The following is a 13619-nucleotide window of genomic DNA, read 5'->3' on the forward strand; positions in this document are numbered from 1 at the left end:
GCCACGAAACCAACGAGCCAATGAGAAGACGAGATTAAAAACCAAACGCCGGCGTTTCCGTCCTCACGAACCTCCTCCTCTCATCCTCATCCTCTCCTCCTCTCCTCCTCCTCTCATCCTCATCCTCCTCCTTCATCCTCTCCTCCTCTCATCCTCCTCCTTCATCCTCTCCTCCTCCTCTCATCCTCTCATCCTCATCCTCTCCTCCTCTCATCCTCTCCTCCTCATCCTCCTCCTTCATCCTCTCCTCCTTTCATCCTCATCCTCTCCTCCTCCTCCTCCTCCTCTCATCCTCCTCCTCCTCTCATCCTCATCCTCTCCTCCTCTCCTCCTCCTCTCATCCTCTCCTCCTCATCCTCCTCCTTCATCCTCTCCTCCTCTCATCCTCCTCCTTCATCCTCTCCTCCTCTCATCCTCCTCCTTCATCCTCTCCTCCTCTCATCCTCCTCCTTCATCCTCTCATCTCCTCCTCCTTCTCTCATCCTCCTCCTCTCATCCTCCTCCTTCATCCTCTCCTCCTCCTCTCATCCTCTCCTCCTCCTCTCCTCATCCTCCTCTCCTCCTCCTCCTCCTCCTCTCATCATCCTCTCCTCTCATCCTCTCATCCTCCTCTCATCCTCTCCTCCTCCTCTCATCATCCTCTCCTCCTCTCATCCTCTCCTCCTCCTCTCATCATCCTCTCCTCCTCTCATCCTCTCCTCCTCCTCTCATCCTCCTCCTTCATCCTCTCCTCCTCCTCTCATCCTCTCCTCATTCTCTCCTCATCCTCCTCCTCCTCCTCTCATTCTCTCCTCCTCCTCCTCCTCCTCTCATCATCCTCTCCTCTCATCCTCTCCTCCTCCTCTCATCATCCTCTCCTCTCCTCCTCTCATCCTCTCATCCCCCTCTCATCCTCTCCTCCTCCTCCTCTCATCCTCTCCTCCTCTCCTCCTCCTCCTCCTCTCATCCTCTCATCCTCTCATCCTCTTCTGCGCCTCCATCCGTCTCCTCCTCGTCGACTCTCAGACGTGATGATCTCCAGCAGCGTTTCGTCTTTATTCTCCTCTGTTCATTCCTACGAACACGTTAAAGTAGTTCGGAGGTTCCAGCGTCTCACATGAAGCACTTTGATCGACCAAACAACACAAACTGCTCCACAGCAACAATGTTGATCTGGTTTTTTTTGGCCATTTTCTCAAAATTGTGTTGTTGTTTTTTTTCGAGGCTTCTCAAACGTTTATTTTTTTGTTGTTAATTTAAAAAAAACTGCCAAAATTCCCGCCCTTCCTCCTCGTCCTTGGCTCAGTCAGTCATTGAAGCTGCGACCCAGAAGGGAAGAAGAAGAAGAAGAAGAAGCAGAAGAAGAAGAAACCGACTCGGAGCATGTTTTTAAGTTAACTTTTGTTTTCCAAGCAGTGCTGTGAATCGTACGAGCTGTGATTCTGTCCTTATTTTGTCGTGCATATGTGGGGTAACTTTGCTAAGTGTGAAAATATTTTGACAAGTGCCACGCCCCGGCCTGTGCGATGCTTACCATAATGTCTATAAAACAGGAAGTGATTTCTGCTGGTGGGACGAACACCAGAAAAGATAGAATTATTATTATTATTATGCTTCTGATTATTATTATTATTATTATTATGGTGACTATTATTATTATTATTACTTCTACTGTATCATCATTGCGACCATGATTATTCTCATAATCATTTAAGAGTCTATTGTTTTGCCATGTATTTTTTATTTTGAGATTTTTATTTTAGTTTTCTTTTTATTATTAAAGGTAAAATGAACTAACAGATCCTGCTGTTGTTTGTTTGTTGTCTTGTTGTGGGGATTGTTTATCATGTTTAGGTTGCACAGGAACTTTACTCCAACAGCTCATAAGTTATTTAAGAAAAAAATAATACTACAGTATGTTGATTTTAGTCAAAAATGGTCAAAATGCCTAAATATCATTAAAATGGGTCAGTTATTGTCTGTTGATACTGACCTCTGTACATTGAATAAATTATCTTTGCTGAAGAGCATGCACACTAAAATGTTCGTTTTTAAATAATATATAATAAATATATATATATTAAAAAAATGAAAATGTGTAAAAAACAAACGGCAACAAAATTGAGACGACAAGTTTGGACGACGAAAATTTTAAAATGCCTAAAAAAAATTGAAATTGGTTAATTATAGTCTGTTGATACAGACATTAGAGCATAATGTTGGCAGAAATGACAGAAAAACTCCATATTATGGGATGTTCAAAAATGACCCCCTCAAAAAAAAAAGTCACATGCAGCATGTCAATTTTTGTCAAAAGAGGTAAAATTTCAAAATGCTTCAAATTGGTCTGTTGAAACATGTGGGAGTATAATTTGTCTAAAAATAGCTAAAAACACCATATTATGGGACGCCAAAAATGATCCCTATTAAAAGTCATACAATAAATAGCATGTTGATTTTTGTCAACGATGGTCAAATTTTAAAATGCCAAAAAAAAAGGCTTAAAATGGGTCAATTTATAGTCTGTCGATACATATTAGAGCATAATATGGCCAGAAATTATGGAAAAGCACCATATTATGGGATGTCCAAAAATGACCCCTCACAAAAAAAGTCATATTGTCGATTTTTGTCAAAAATGCAGACATTTTAAAAGGCCTAAAAATGCTTAAAATGAGCCAAATATAGTCTGTTGATACATGTGTAGGTGTAGTTTATCAAAAATCAGCGAAAAAATACCATATTATGGGATGTCCAAAAATGACCCGCTAAAAAAAAGTCATACTATAGCATGTTGATTTTTGTCAAAAATGGTTTAATTTAAAAATGTCTAAAAATACTTAAAATTGGTGAATTATACTCTGTTGATACATGTTAGATCAGAATATGGTCCGAAATAATAGAAAAATGCAATATTATGGGATGTCCAAAAATGAGCCCCTCAAAAAAAAAGTCATACTATAGCATGTCGATTTTTGTCCAAAAATGTTGAAATTTTAAAATGCCTAAAATTGGTAAATTATAGTCTGTTGATATATATTAGAGCACACTATGATCAGAAATGACAGAAAAACACCTTATTATGGGATGTCCAAAAATGACCCGCTAAAAAAAAGTCATACTATAGTATGTCGATTTTTGTCAAAAATGGTCAAATTTTAAAACGCCTAAAAATGCTTAAAATGGGTCAGTTATAGTCTTCTGACCATATTCGGCTCTAATATGTATCAACAATGACGGAAGAAAACCATATTATGGGATGTCTATAAACTGAAAAAAAGTCATACTATAGCATGTCGATTTCTGACGAAAATGGTCAAATTTTAAAATGCCCCAAAAATGCTTAAATTGGTTCATTTATAATCTGTTGATACATATTAGAGTATAATATGGCCAGAAATGACGAAAAAACACCAAATTATGGGATGTCCAAAAAATGTCCCCCTAGAAAAAAAAGTCATACTATAGTATGTTGACTTTAGTCCAAAAATGTCAACATTTTAAAAATACTAGAAAAGGCCCAATTATAGTCTGTTGATACATGTGGTGGTATAGTTTGGCCAAAAACAGCAAAAAAGAAAAAACCCCACCATATTATGGGATGTCCAAAAATGACCCACTGAAAAAAAGTCATACTATAGCATGTCAATTTTTGTCGAAAATGGTCAAAAACGCCTAAAAATGCTTCAAATGTCTAAATAAAGTCATTGTGACGCTGTTTAAAAACATCAAAGTGACAGTTATCTCCGTCTGGTTTTCTCAGACTTTAATCTCTCCAAGTTCTGTTAAAACTCCAGAAAAAACAGGATCCTACATTTCCCATAATGCAACTCAATAACAGATTTCAATGGAATCAAACAATGTTTTAATTAACTTAATGAGTTGTGGCCAGAATTATATATGAAATATCTGAAATTTGACAATTCAAACATGTAAAAAACAAAACGGCAACAAAATTGAGACGACATGCTATACTTGAACATTTTTATGAAGTTTGGACGACGCGCAAAATTTTAAAACGCTTTAAAATACTTAAAAAGGGTTAATTATAGTCTGTTGATACATATTAGAGCATAGAGCCAGAAATGACAGAAAAACACCATATTATGGGATGTCCAAAAATGACCCCGTCAAAAGAATCATACTATAGTAATGTCGATTTTTGTCAAAAATGGTCAAATTTTAAAATGCCTAAAAATGCTTAAAATGACTTTATTAGTCTGTTGATACATATTAGAGCATAATAAGGCCAGAAATGACAGAAAAACACAGTTTTGAAGGACATTAAATTTCCAGTCAGGTATCATATATAAACAGAAATATGATGAAGCAGTTTGTGTAATAAAAACAGAGTCAGGTTTGATTTTACTGCAGTTTATTGTAAATGATGGTTGTTCTGAAGGTTCCTCTGGTTCAACAAATGTTCTAGAAAAGCAAAACTAGCAGGAGTTTTAGAGACGTGGAGCAGCAGGTCGACCTGTTTATTATCACAAAGGAGTTTAAAAAAGGAGGAGGAGGAGGAGGAGGAGGAGCAGGAGGAGGAGGTGTTCAGTGTCGCCGTCATAAAGCGTCGTAGTCGTCCTCGTCTTCGTGCTTCCTCTTCAGCGACTCTCCGGAGTTCTGCGACACCATGTTGGTGGTGATGAGGATGTTCTTGGAGCCAATCAGAGACGGGTTGATGAGGACGTTGGAGACGGCCGGCGTGGACGCCGCGGCTGCCGGGAAACCAGAGCGGCGAGGGTTAAAAACATTCTGCACCAACAAACTGGACACAAAGACTTTAGACAACGTACGATGACGACTTTTACTCCATTTAGACGACATACTGTACGATGATTTTTTTTTTCACAAAATACTATACAGTGACTTTTTCCACGAAATTTGAATGATACTGTAAGATGACTTTTCATGAAATTAAAACGCCTTACTATACGATGACTGTTTCTCAAAATTAAGACGATATTCTGTACGATGACATTTTTTACCTAATTTAGACGACATCCTATACAATGATTTTTTTTCACAAAAAGTGAAAGTGAGTTTTTCACGAAATTTAGACAAAATATATGATGATTTTTTTTCACGAAATTTGAACTGTACTGTACGATGACTTAACGAAACTTAGATGACATACTGTACAATGACTTTTTTCACAAAATTTTAATGACAAACTGTACGACGACTTTTTTCACAAAATTTTAATGACAAACTGTACGACGACTTTTTTCACAAAATTTTAAAGACAAACTACGATGAATATTTCCTCAAACTTTTAACGACATACTAGACGACTTTTTTCACAAAATTTGGACAACAACTATGACGTACGATGACTTTTCCACAAATTTTTGACGACTTAATCTACGATGACTTTTTCACCAAATTTAGACAATATTCTGTATGACGACTTTTTTCCCCGAAATTTAAAAGACATACTATACGATTACTTTTTGGCAAAAATTTAGACGACTTTTTCCACGAAATTTTAAGGACATACTGTACGATCACCTTTTCCCCCAAAATTTAGACGACATACTATACGATGACTTTCTAATAAATTTAGACGACATATTGTACGATGACTTTTTTGCACGAAATTTGAACGACATACTATATGATGAATTTTTCCTCAAAATTTTACCAACATACTATACGATGACTTATTCACCAAATTTAGACAATATTCAGTATGACGACTTTTTTCAAGAAATTTAGACGACATACTATATGATGACTTTTTTCATTTTTCGGATCAGTTTTGTTTTAATTCGTTATTTGATTCTATAAACTGAGTCTGACGTCGTGAGAGCTGTAACTGACTCCTGATTGGTCGGTTGGTGTTTGGCGGGAACTCGATGTGATTTTTAAACAGTTAAAAAATAATTTTCTATTATTATCTATCTATTATCTATTATCTATTTCATCCTAAACAACATGTTTTATTCTCGTTCTGAGTTGGTTTGAACTCATTAAACTGGTTTCAGGTTGAAGCGAGCCACTGGTTGTAAACCGGTTCTTACTGGTTTTGGCGGCGGCCGTCTGGGAGGGGGGCGGGATCTGCACGGTGAACCTCTGACCCGTCAGAGACACCGGCGTTCCCACCTTCGAGGTGACGGACTGGACAGACGGCGTTCCTGCGGAGAGGAAACGGGTCAGAACAAACCAGAACAACCAGTAAACACATACTGGGTCAGTCCGCGCTCACTCACCGAGGGTCGGTGTGCTCGGCCGGCTGGAGACGGCGCCGACGCTGAGGCGAGGCACCGATATCCTGCCGGCAGACGACGACACCTGGGAGGGAAAATAACTTAGTTTTATGGAGAGTAAATAAGTAGAATAAAGAGAAATAAAAGTTTAAAGTTTCACCTTCTTCTGAACCGACTTCAGTCTGTAGTTGGGCGCCGTCAGACAGTAGCGGTCCGGAGGGAGGCGGGGCCCCGTGTACGGTTTGATCAGCGGGAGAGGAGTCTGGTTCTTCTGCCTCGCCACCTCCAACAGGAACTGAACACAGCAGATTTCAAAATAAAACGCTCAGCCTTCAACAGGAACTAGAGCCCAATGATTTCTGTTATGCGGGGATTTTCACAATAAAACTGGAATTAACTCTAAATATCCCAAAAATGTGGATGAAATGTTTAAAAATCTGATTTTTCTCTATCATGATACGTTTTATATAGTTTATGCCGAATGATAAGAAAAAAAGTGTGTTGCTAGTTTCTTTTAAGTATTTATATTATATATTTAAATATACATTAATTAATAAATTATATATATATATATATATATATATATATATATATATATATATATATGATATTATTTATTGATGTCATTTTTTACATCCGCTTTTTTAAGTTTGTTTTCAATTTCAAGAAATATTTATGTGGGTGGATGTTATGAAAATAACAGTAATTAATTTAATTAATTAAATATACATATTTTTTACCGCAAAAAGAAGTTAAATATATTATTTTTTAATTAAAATTTTAAATAAAAAATGGTTTTTAATTCCCATTAAAGTAAAATTAATTTAAAAACGAAATGTATTTTTTTTACCACAAAAATAATAAAATAATAAAATATATTAACTTTAATGATGCCATGAACTTACTTTAAATACATTTAACTGATGAATTAAAAGGTAAAAACTGTACTGAATTCCCATTAAAGTAAATTTAATTTAAAAACCAAATATATATTTTTAGATCCCTTTCAGTTTTTAATTAATTTCTATAACATCCGCCCCCACAAATGCTCAAGATGTTAATATTGATCCCAATAATTATGATTTTTATCAGAAGTAAAAACAAAGCGTACGTCTCGTGGCGGCGGCGAGGTGAACGACTGGTCCATGCGGCACTGGATGGCCAGTTTGATGTCGTCGGCGTCCACGCTGGACTTCTTGGCGTGCGTGGCGTAGATTTTGGCGTCTTCGATGATGGTCGTCACGTATCCTGATAAAACACAAACAGCAGCTGAGAGAAGAAACTCAGAGACAAACAGACGCTGATTTACTGAGTTTATCACCAATCAGTCTCTTAACTGACACGCTGCTTCATGCTGCAACAGGAACACGTCTTATTATAAACAGTCTAGAAATATAAGAAGCACATAAACAAGTAAAAAATATATATTTACAATTTTAACAAGTAGAAATATAAAAAGTATTAAAATTTAAACAAAAATAAAATAAAAATTGAGGGGCAGAAAAAAACATGTTTTAAGAGAGTTATGTTTGTAAAACGTAATTAATTAAATATTTACGACTTTATTCTGGTAATTAAACATTTTCAACTTTCAACTTTTCTCATAATTAATTAAATATTTTTGACTTTATTCTTGTAATTAATTCAATATTTTTACTTTTTTCTTGTAATCAATTCAATATTTTTGACTTTATTCTCATAATTAATTCAATATTTTTTACTTTATTCTCATAATTAATTCAATATTTTTGACTTTATTCTCATAATTAATTCAATATTTTTTACTTTTTTCTTATAATTAATTCAATATTTTTTACTTTATTCTCATAATTAATTCAATATTTTTTACTTTATTCTCTTAATTAATTCAACATTTTTGACTTTTTTCTTGTAATTAATAAAATATTTTCGACTTTATTCTCGCAATTGAACATTTACTTTATTCTGGTAATTCATTCAATATTTTGGACTTTATTCTTCTTTATTCTTTCTCCTGCAGAGATGACATCATGGACTTTTCTACCTTCTTGGTGTCTGAATGATTCTGGAGGAGTTTTCATCATTTCCATCATTGTTAATGGAGGTCAATGGTTACATTTAAAGTCTCTGGAACAGATGAAATCAACCTAAAAACTGTCAACAACTCATCATCTCTGGTCCCAGCGGCTCACATCACTCTGGTCCTGGTTAACGTTGTGTCTTTGAACTCAGTTTCCTTTTTAAAAAGCAACATGTTGCTCTTTAACCCTTTAGAGTCCACAGAAGCTCTGACACGTTATTTCTTTATTCTTCAACTTCAAGCTCTGACATGGACTTCTCTCTGAACTTCTGACTTCACACTCTGACATTTACATATATATATATTATATATGTAGTATGAATATAGAACTAGATCCTCATTTTATAGAACAGGGTTCCTACACTTTTTCACTGGTCAAATTCAAGCATTTTAAGGATTTTCCAGGTCCATTTCCAAGCTTTTCCAGCATCTTTCAGCGGTTGTAAATGTGTTTTAGATGAGTTCTTCCATACTAAAAGGGCTCATTTACCGTTACCATAGCACCAGCATTGATATTACACTTTTAACAACTAAAAGTAGTTTGATGATCTCATCAAACATACTGCTATGGGAATCTAGTTGATATAGTTTTCCATTGAACATGTGGTTCTCTATCATCAGATACAGAGAAGAGAAACACAGGAAGAACTCCAAGCATTTACAAGCACTTCATCCTAAATATCAAAGAACTTTTCAAACCTTGAAATTCAACATTAAAATTCAATCACTTTCAAGGATTTCAGGCCCCCGTATGAACCCTGATATATATATATATATATATATATATCTTCACATCTGCAACATTTATAATTCTTACTGAGCAGGATTATGTTTTGTAAGTAAAAAAAATATTTTTTAAACTCCAGTTTTATGTTTTGGGCTGTTTTTTTTAAATGTATCGTGGATTCAAAATGTATATAAATATCCATCAGATCAAAGAGACGAGGTGCTGACAACAGTGATACAAACATGAATTATAGCACATAACAGGGTGGTGAACAGAACCGATCCTAGCAGGTTGTATGTGATCTGATCCTGGTTCTCTAAAGTCTGGTTTTCTCTCTTTTAGTCCCAGAATGAAGCAGAAAAGTCGACTCATCAAGCTTCCTGATATTGTTCACAGCAACAAAATATTGTTCTCATTGTTGTTGTTTATTGTATTTATTTATTGTTGCTCTACCTCAGACCTGAAGCTTCTTATCATAGCTGCAGTTTCTGTTTTTATTATTAATATTTAACCTGTGCTTCTGCTCATTTTTACATGTTGCATTTTTATTGTTGATAAAAATATTTCTGTTACATTTTGGAGTTTTTGTTTTTATCCTGGTGGTATCAAGTATCAAATATTATCCTGAGTATCAGTATAGAGTTGAACATGTTACCATGGTGACGACCAACTAACAGTAAAGAGTTTCTAAGTGTCAGAATGAACAGAGAGTAAGTAAAGTGTGACTGACTGTAGGTGAACTCCAACATCTGGTTGATGACTCGAGGCTCGTACTCAGTGATCCCCATGTCCTTCAGGATCTGGATCATCACCTGCACCACACACACAACACACACCACATCACATACATACAGATATAGAATAATAATAATAATAATAAGAAGAAGAAGAAGAAGAAGAAGAAGAAGAATAATAATCCAGCACTGACAGACCTCAGATTATCATTTCAATGTGTGCAAATGTACAAGTTATATTTAAGTTCAGTGCAACAACAAACACCAACTGCTGCAGATTCATTTAGTGCAGGGGTCTCAAACTGGCGGCCCGTGGGCCAATTGTGGCCCTCGTGATGATATTTTGTGGCCCCCACCTTGATATGAAAGTTTAATGTGAGTTTTATATGAATGGCACTTTACTGTGTTGTGTGTGGAAGGTCCCTTTAATTACTGTTTTTTTTTGGTAATTTTGTGTCTTTTTTAAAATAATTTTGTTTTTGAAAAAAAAATGTTTCATCTTTTTTTGGTAATTTTGTGGGGTTTTTTTTTTGTCATTTTGTCTTTTTTGGGGTCATTTTGTTTCTTTTTTAAGTAATTTAGTTTTTCCTGTCATTCTGTGTCTTTTTTTAAAGAATTTTGTGTCTGTTTTGGTAATTCTGTGTCCTTTTTTCTCACTTTGTCTCTTTTTTTGTGTCTTTTTAAAGTAATTAAGATTTTTTTCTGTCATTTTGTGTCATTTTTTTTGTAATTTTGTGTCTTTTTGGTCATGTTGATACTCCTCCAGTGGCCCCCAGGTCATTAGAGTTTGAGAGCTCTGATTTAGTGGATAATTAATAGGCAACAGTTTTAATATTCAATTGCTTTTTTTTAATTCTATAATCAATCAATCAAACGTTATTCAAGGCTCAGGGTCCAGAGGAGACGGATATTAAAAACAGGAACACAGAACATAAATCAGACAGAAACATGAGAAACCAGAAACACACAAAGATCTTCAGAGCAGAATAAACCGTGAGCCAGCGTCTCCACTATACTAGTTTATTTATTTATATATTAGATCATCATATGTTTGTAGATATCATAAAAAAATCTGTTTTCAGCTTCAAGACATTTCCAGCTGATTACAGAGTTTATTTATCTGAAGAAGGATTTATCAACTCAAAGGGAATTCAGTTTACAGCTCAATTAGATTTAAAAAATCAAGTTCAGGAAATATTAATGTGGGTGGACTTTATAAAAATAACAGTTCATTAAATATATTTTACCAACCAAAACAGCCACAGAAAGAAGTTAAATATATTCACTTTAATGATTCACTTATTAACCATGAACTTATTTTAATAATTAAATACATTTAACTGATGGATTAAAGGTCAAAACTGTTTTTAATTCCTATTAACGTCAATAAAAAGGAGGATTTTATCTACTTCAAACACCTCACTTTATTCTTTTAAAAGACATTTTTGCATTTTAATGCTTCATTTAAAAAAAATAATTATAATAATAAATAATAATAATAATAAATATATATATATATATATATACAAATATAGTGGTAAAAAAGTGAGCCACCGATTTCGTTTTTTAGAATTAAAACACAATTTTAGATTATTTTCAAATTTCACAAACGCTGAATAACTTTTAAAAAGGAGCTACATTTGTTTTTTTTAAGTTACCCATAATCATAATATAATAAATACAACTTTATTCTCGTAATTACTTAAATATTTTCGAATTTATTCTCATAATAAATTCAATATTTACGGCTTTACTCTAGTAATTAAATATTGATATTTAATTGATATTTTTCCTAACGTGGCCCTAATACTCCATCATGTGTTTGGTGATTTATGAACTTCATAAAATAAATGTTCATATTAGAAGTTAACATTTAAAATCATCTTTTTCTTCACATTAACCGTCTGAACTGGAATAAAAAGGTGAAGCTGAAAGGTTTTGGTTGGTTTTAAACTTGGTAATATTATAATAGAAACTAGAGCCGTGATGCCAAGAATCATTTAATTAAGTCATTTTTACATTAGTTTTACAGCTGAATTACAAATATACATATATATATATATATATATATATATATATATACATATATATATATATTTGTAAGTATTTATGTGGGTGAATGTTAAAAAAAAACATGTTTTGTTTTGCCACAGAAATAAGTTAAACATATTAACTTTCTCTGTGGTAAAAAACAAACAAACAAACAAACAAACAAAATTTTATTTAATAAATTACTGTTTCTTTTTTTAACATTCAATACTTTCGACTTTATTCTGGAAAATAATTCAATATTTACATATTTAATCTCATAATTAAATAAATATTTTCGACTTTATTCTCATAATTAAATATTTGACTTTATTTTCGTTATTAATTAAATGATGTCATGAACTTATTTTAAAATTAAATTAATGTATGTATGTAAATATCTATATCTATATAGGTTCATGACGTCATTAGTTACTATGTGTAACTTCTCTCTGTGGTTAAATATTACAGTTTCTTTAATAAATTACTGTTGTTGTTTTTTAACATTCACCCACATAAATATTTCTTGAGTTTGAAAAAAACAAATGTAAAAAAAATGAAATTATATATAATTTATTTCATTTTTACATTCGTTTTTTATTTATGTGGGTGAATGTTAAAAAAATAACAGTAATTTTAATAAATAAAATGTAATATTTAACCACAGAGAGAAGTTACACATAGTAACTAATGACGTCATGAAGTTATTTTTTAAATTAAATTAAATGTACATGTTGGAAATAAAGATTTAGGGAAATTAAATGTTTTGGTTCATTTAAACTCTGTGACCAGATTCACCGTAACACCTGCAGCAAACGGCTAAGCTAAAGGCTAAGCTAACGGCTAGGCTAATGTGCTAGCTGGCGGCTATTGTTGTGAACGGGAATTCAGCGCTAACGTTAGCCGAGAAGCTAGTTAGCAGCTTCAGATAAATTGGTCGTTTATCGGTTATAAATGCGCCATTTAAACAAACCTGCGACCACTGCTGCTTCAGACTGGAGCCTAACGACCCACAGAGAGCCAAAACTGTGTTTTAATCACGTTACCTGCGCGTCTTTCGGGATAGTTTTCGGAGCAGACATTTTAATTCCCAACGTAGCGGCTACAACTTCTTCTTCTTCTTCTTCTTCTGCTTCTGATTCTGCTGCTTCCGGTCACAGAGGCGGCAGAGCGACACCTGGCGGCCGGTCACAGAAATACTATAGTAATAAATAATACTACAAAATAAATAATACTATAGAACTGCAGACAAGTTACAGTAGTAATAAATAATAATACTATATTAAAAAAATATTTTAAAATATAAAAAATATATAAATTGTAATTATAAAGTTAAAATCGATAGAATAAAAATAAATAAAATCATCCAAGCTGATAAAATAAATAAAAAATGCATAATAAATAAAACAGAGCAAAGCTTAAATAAATCTGCAGGGGGCGCTGCAGGAACACACACTGAGCTCTGACACACACACACACACACACACACACACACACACACACACACACACACACACACAGTTACAGGTAAACGTCCTGCATTTATGACTTTGAATAATCTGTTATATTACATCACCATTTATGAATTTATTATAGTTTAATAATCTGACTCTGCAAAGTGAATATTAAGAAAAGTAAGAAAAGTGCTGGTAGAAAGTAGCATAAAATTAAAATACTCTAAAAAAAAAAAAAAAAGAAAAATGTTCAGCAGGGATTAAATGTTCTTTATGTCTATGAGATAATAACAAAAAAAAGTTTTTTTTAAAAACACATATAAAACACTTTTTTGGGGCATTTTGGGTTTGAAAAGTTTAATGGAGTTATGATTTGACTTTAAGCTGAAAATAAACTTTCTGTAAGTGTACATTAAGTGCATATGCCATAAA

General features: G+C 33.6%; 1 protein-coding gene across 1 annotated transcript; it reads right to left on the bottom strand.

Moving 5' to 3' along the window:
• Positions 1 to 4337: 4337 nt before the first annotated feature.
• taf9 (TAF9 RNA polymerase II, TATA box binding protein (TBP)-associated factor) lies at positions 4338 to 12864 on the bottom strand. The gene is made up of 7 exons (XM_059351713.1): positions 12780 to 12864; positions 9702 to 9783; positions 7297 to 7433; positions 6346 to 6480; positions 6189 to 6270; positions 6000 to 6113; positions 4338 to 4694 (listed from the first exon to the last, which is right to left on the bottom strand). The coding sequence occupies exons 1-7, from the start codon at positions 12813 to 12815 to the stop codon at positions 4540 to 4542; spliced, it is 741 nt and encodes a 246-aa protein (XP_059207696.1). The 5' UTR covers positions 12816 to 12864; the 3' UTR covers positions 4338 to 4539.
• Positions 12865 to 13619: the final 755 nt, after the last annotated feature.

The sequence above is a fragment of the Centropristis striata genome, chromosome 15 (genome assembly GCF_030273125.1).
Source record: "Centropristis striata isolate RG_2023a ecotype Rhode Island chromosome 15, C.striata_1.0, whole genome shotgun sequence".
Classification (NCBI taxonomy): domain Eukaryota; kingdom Metazoa; phylum Chordata; class Actinopteri; order Perciformes; family Serranidae; genus Centropristis; species Centropristis striata.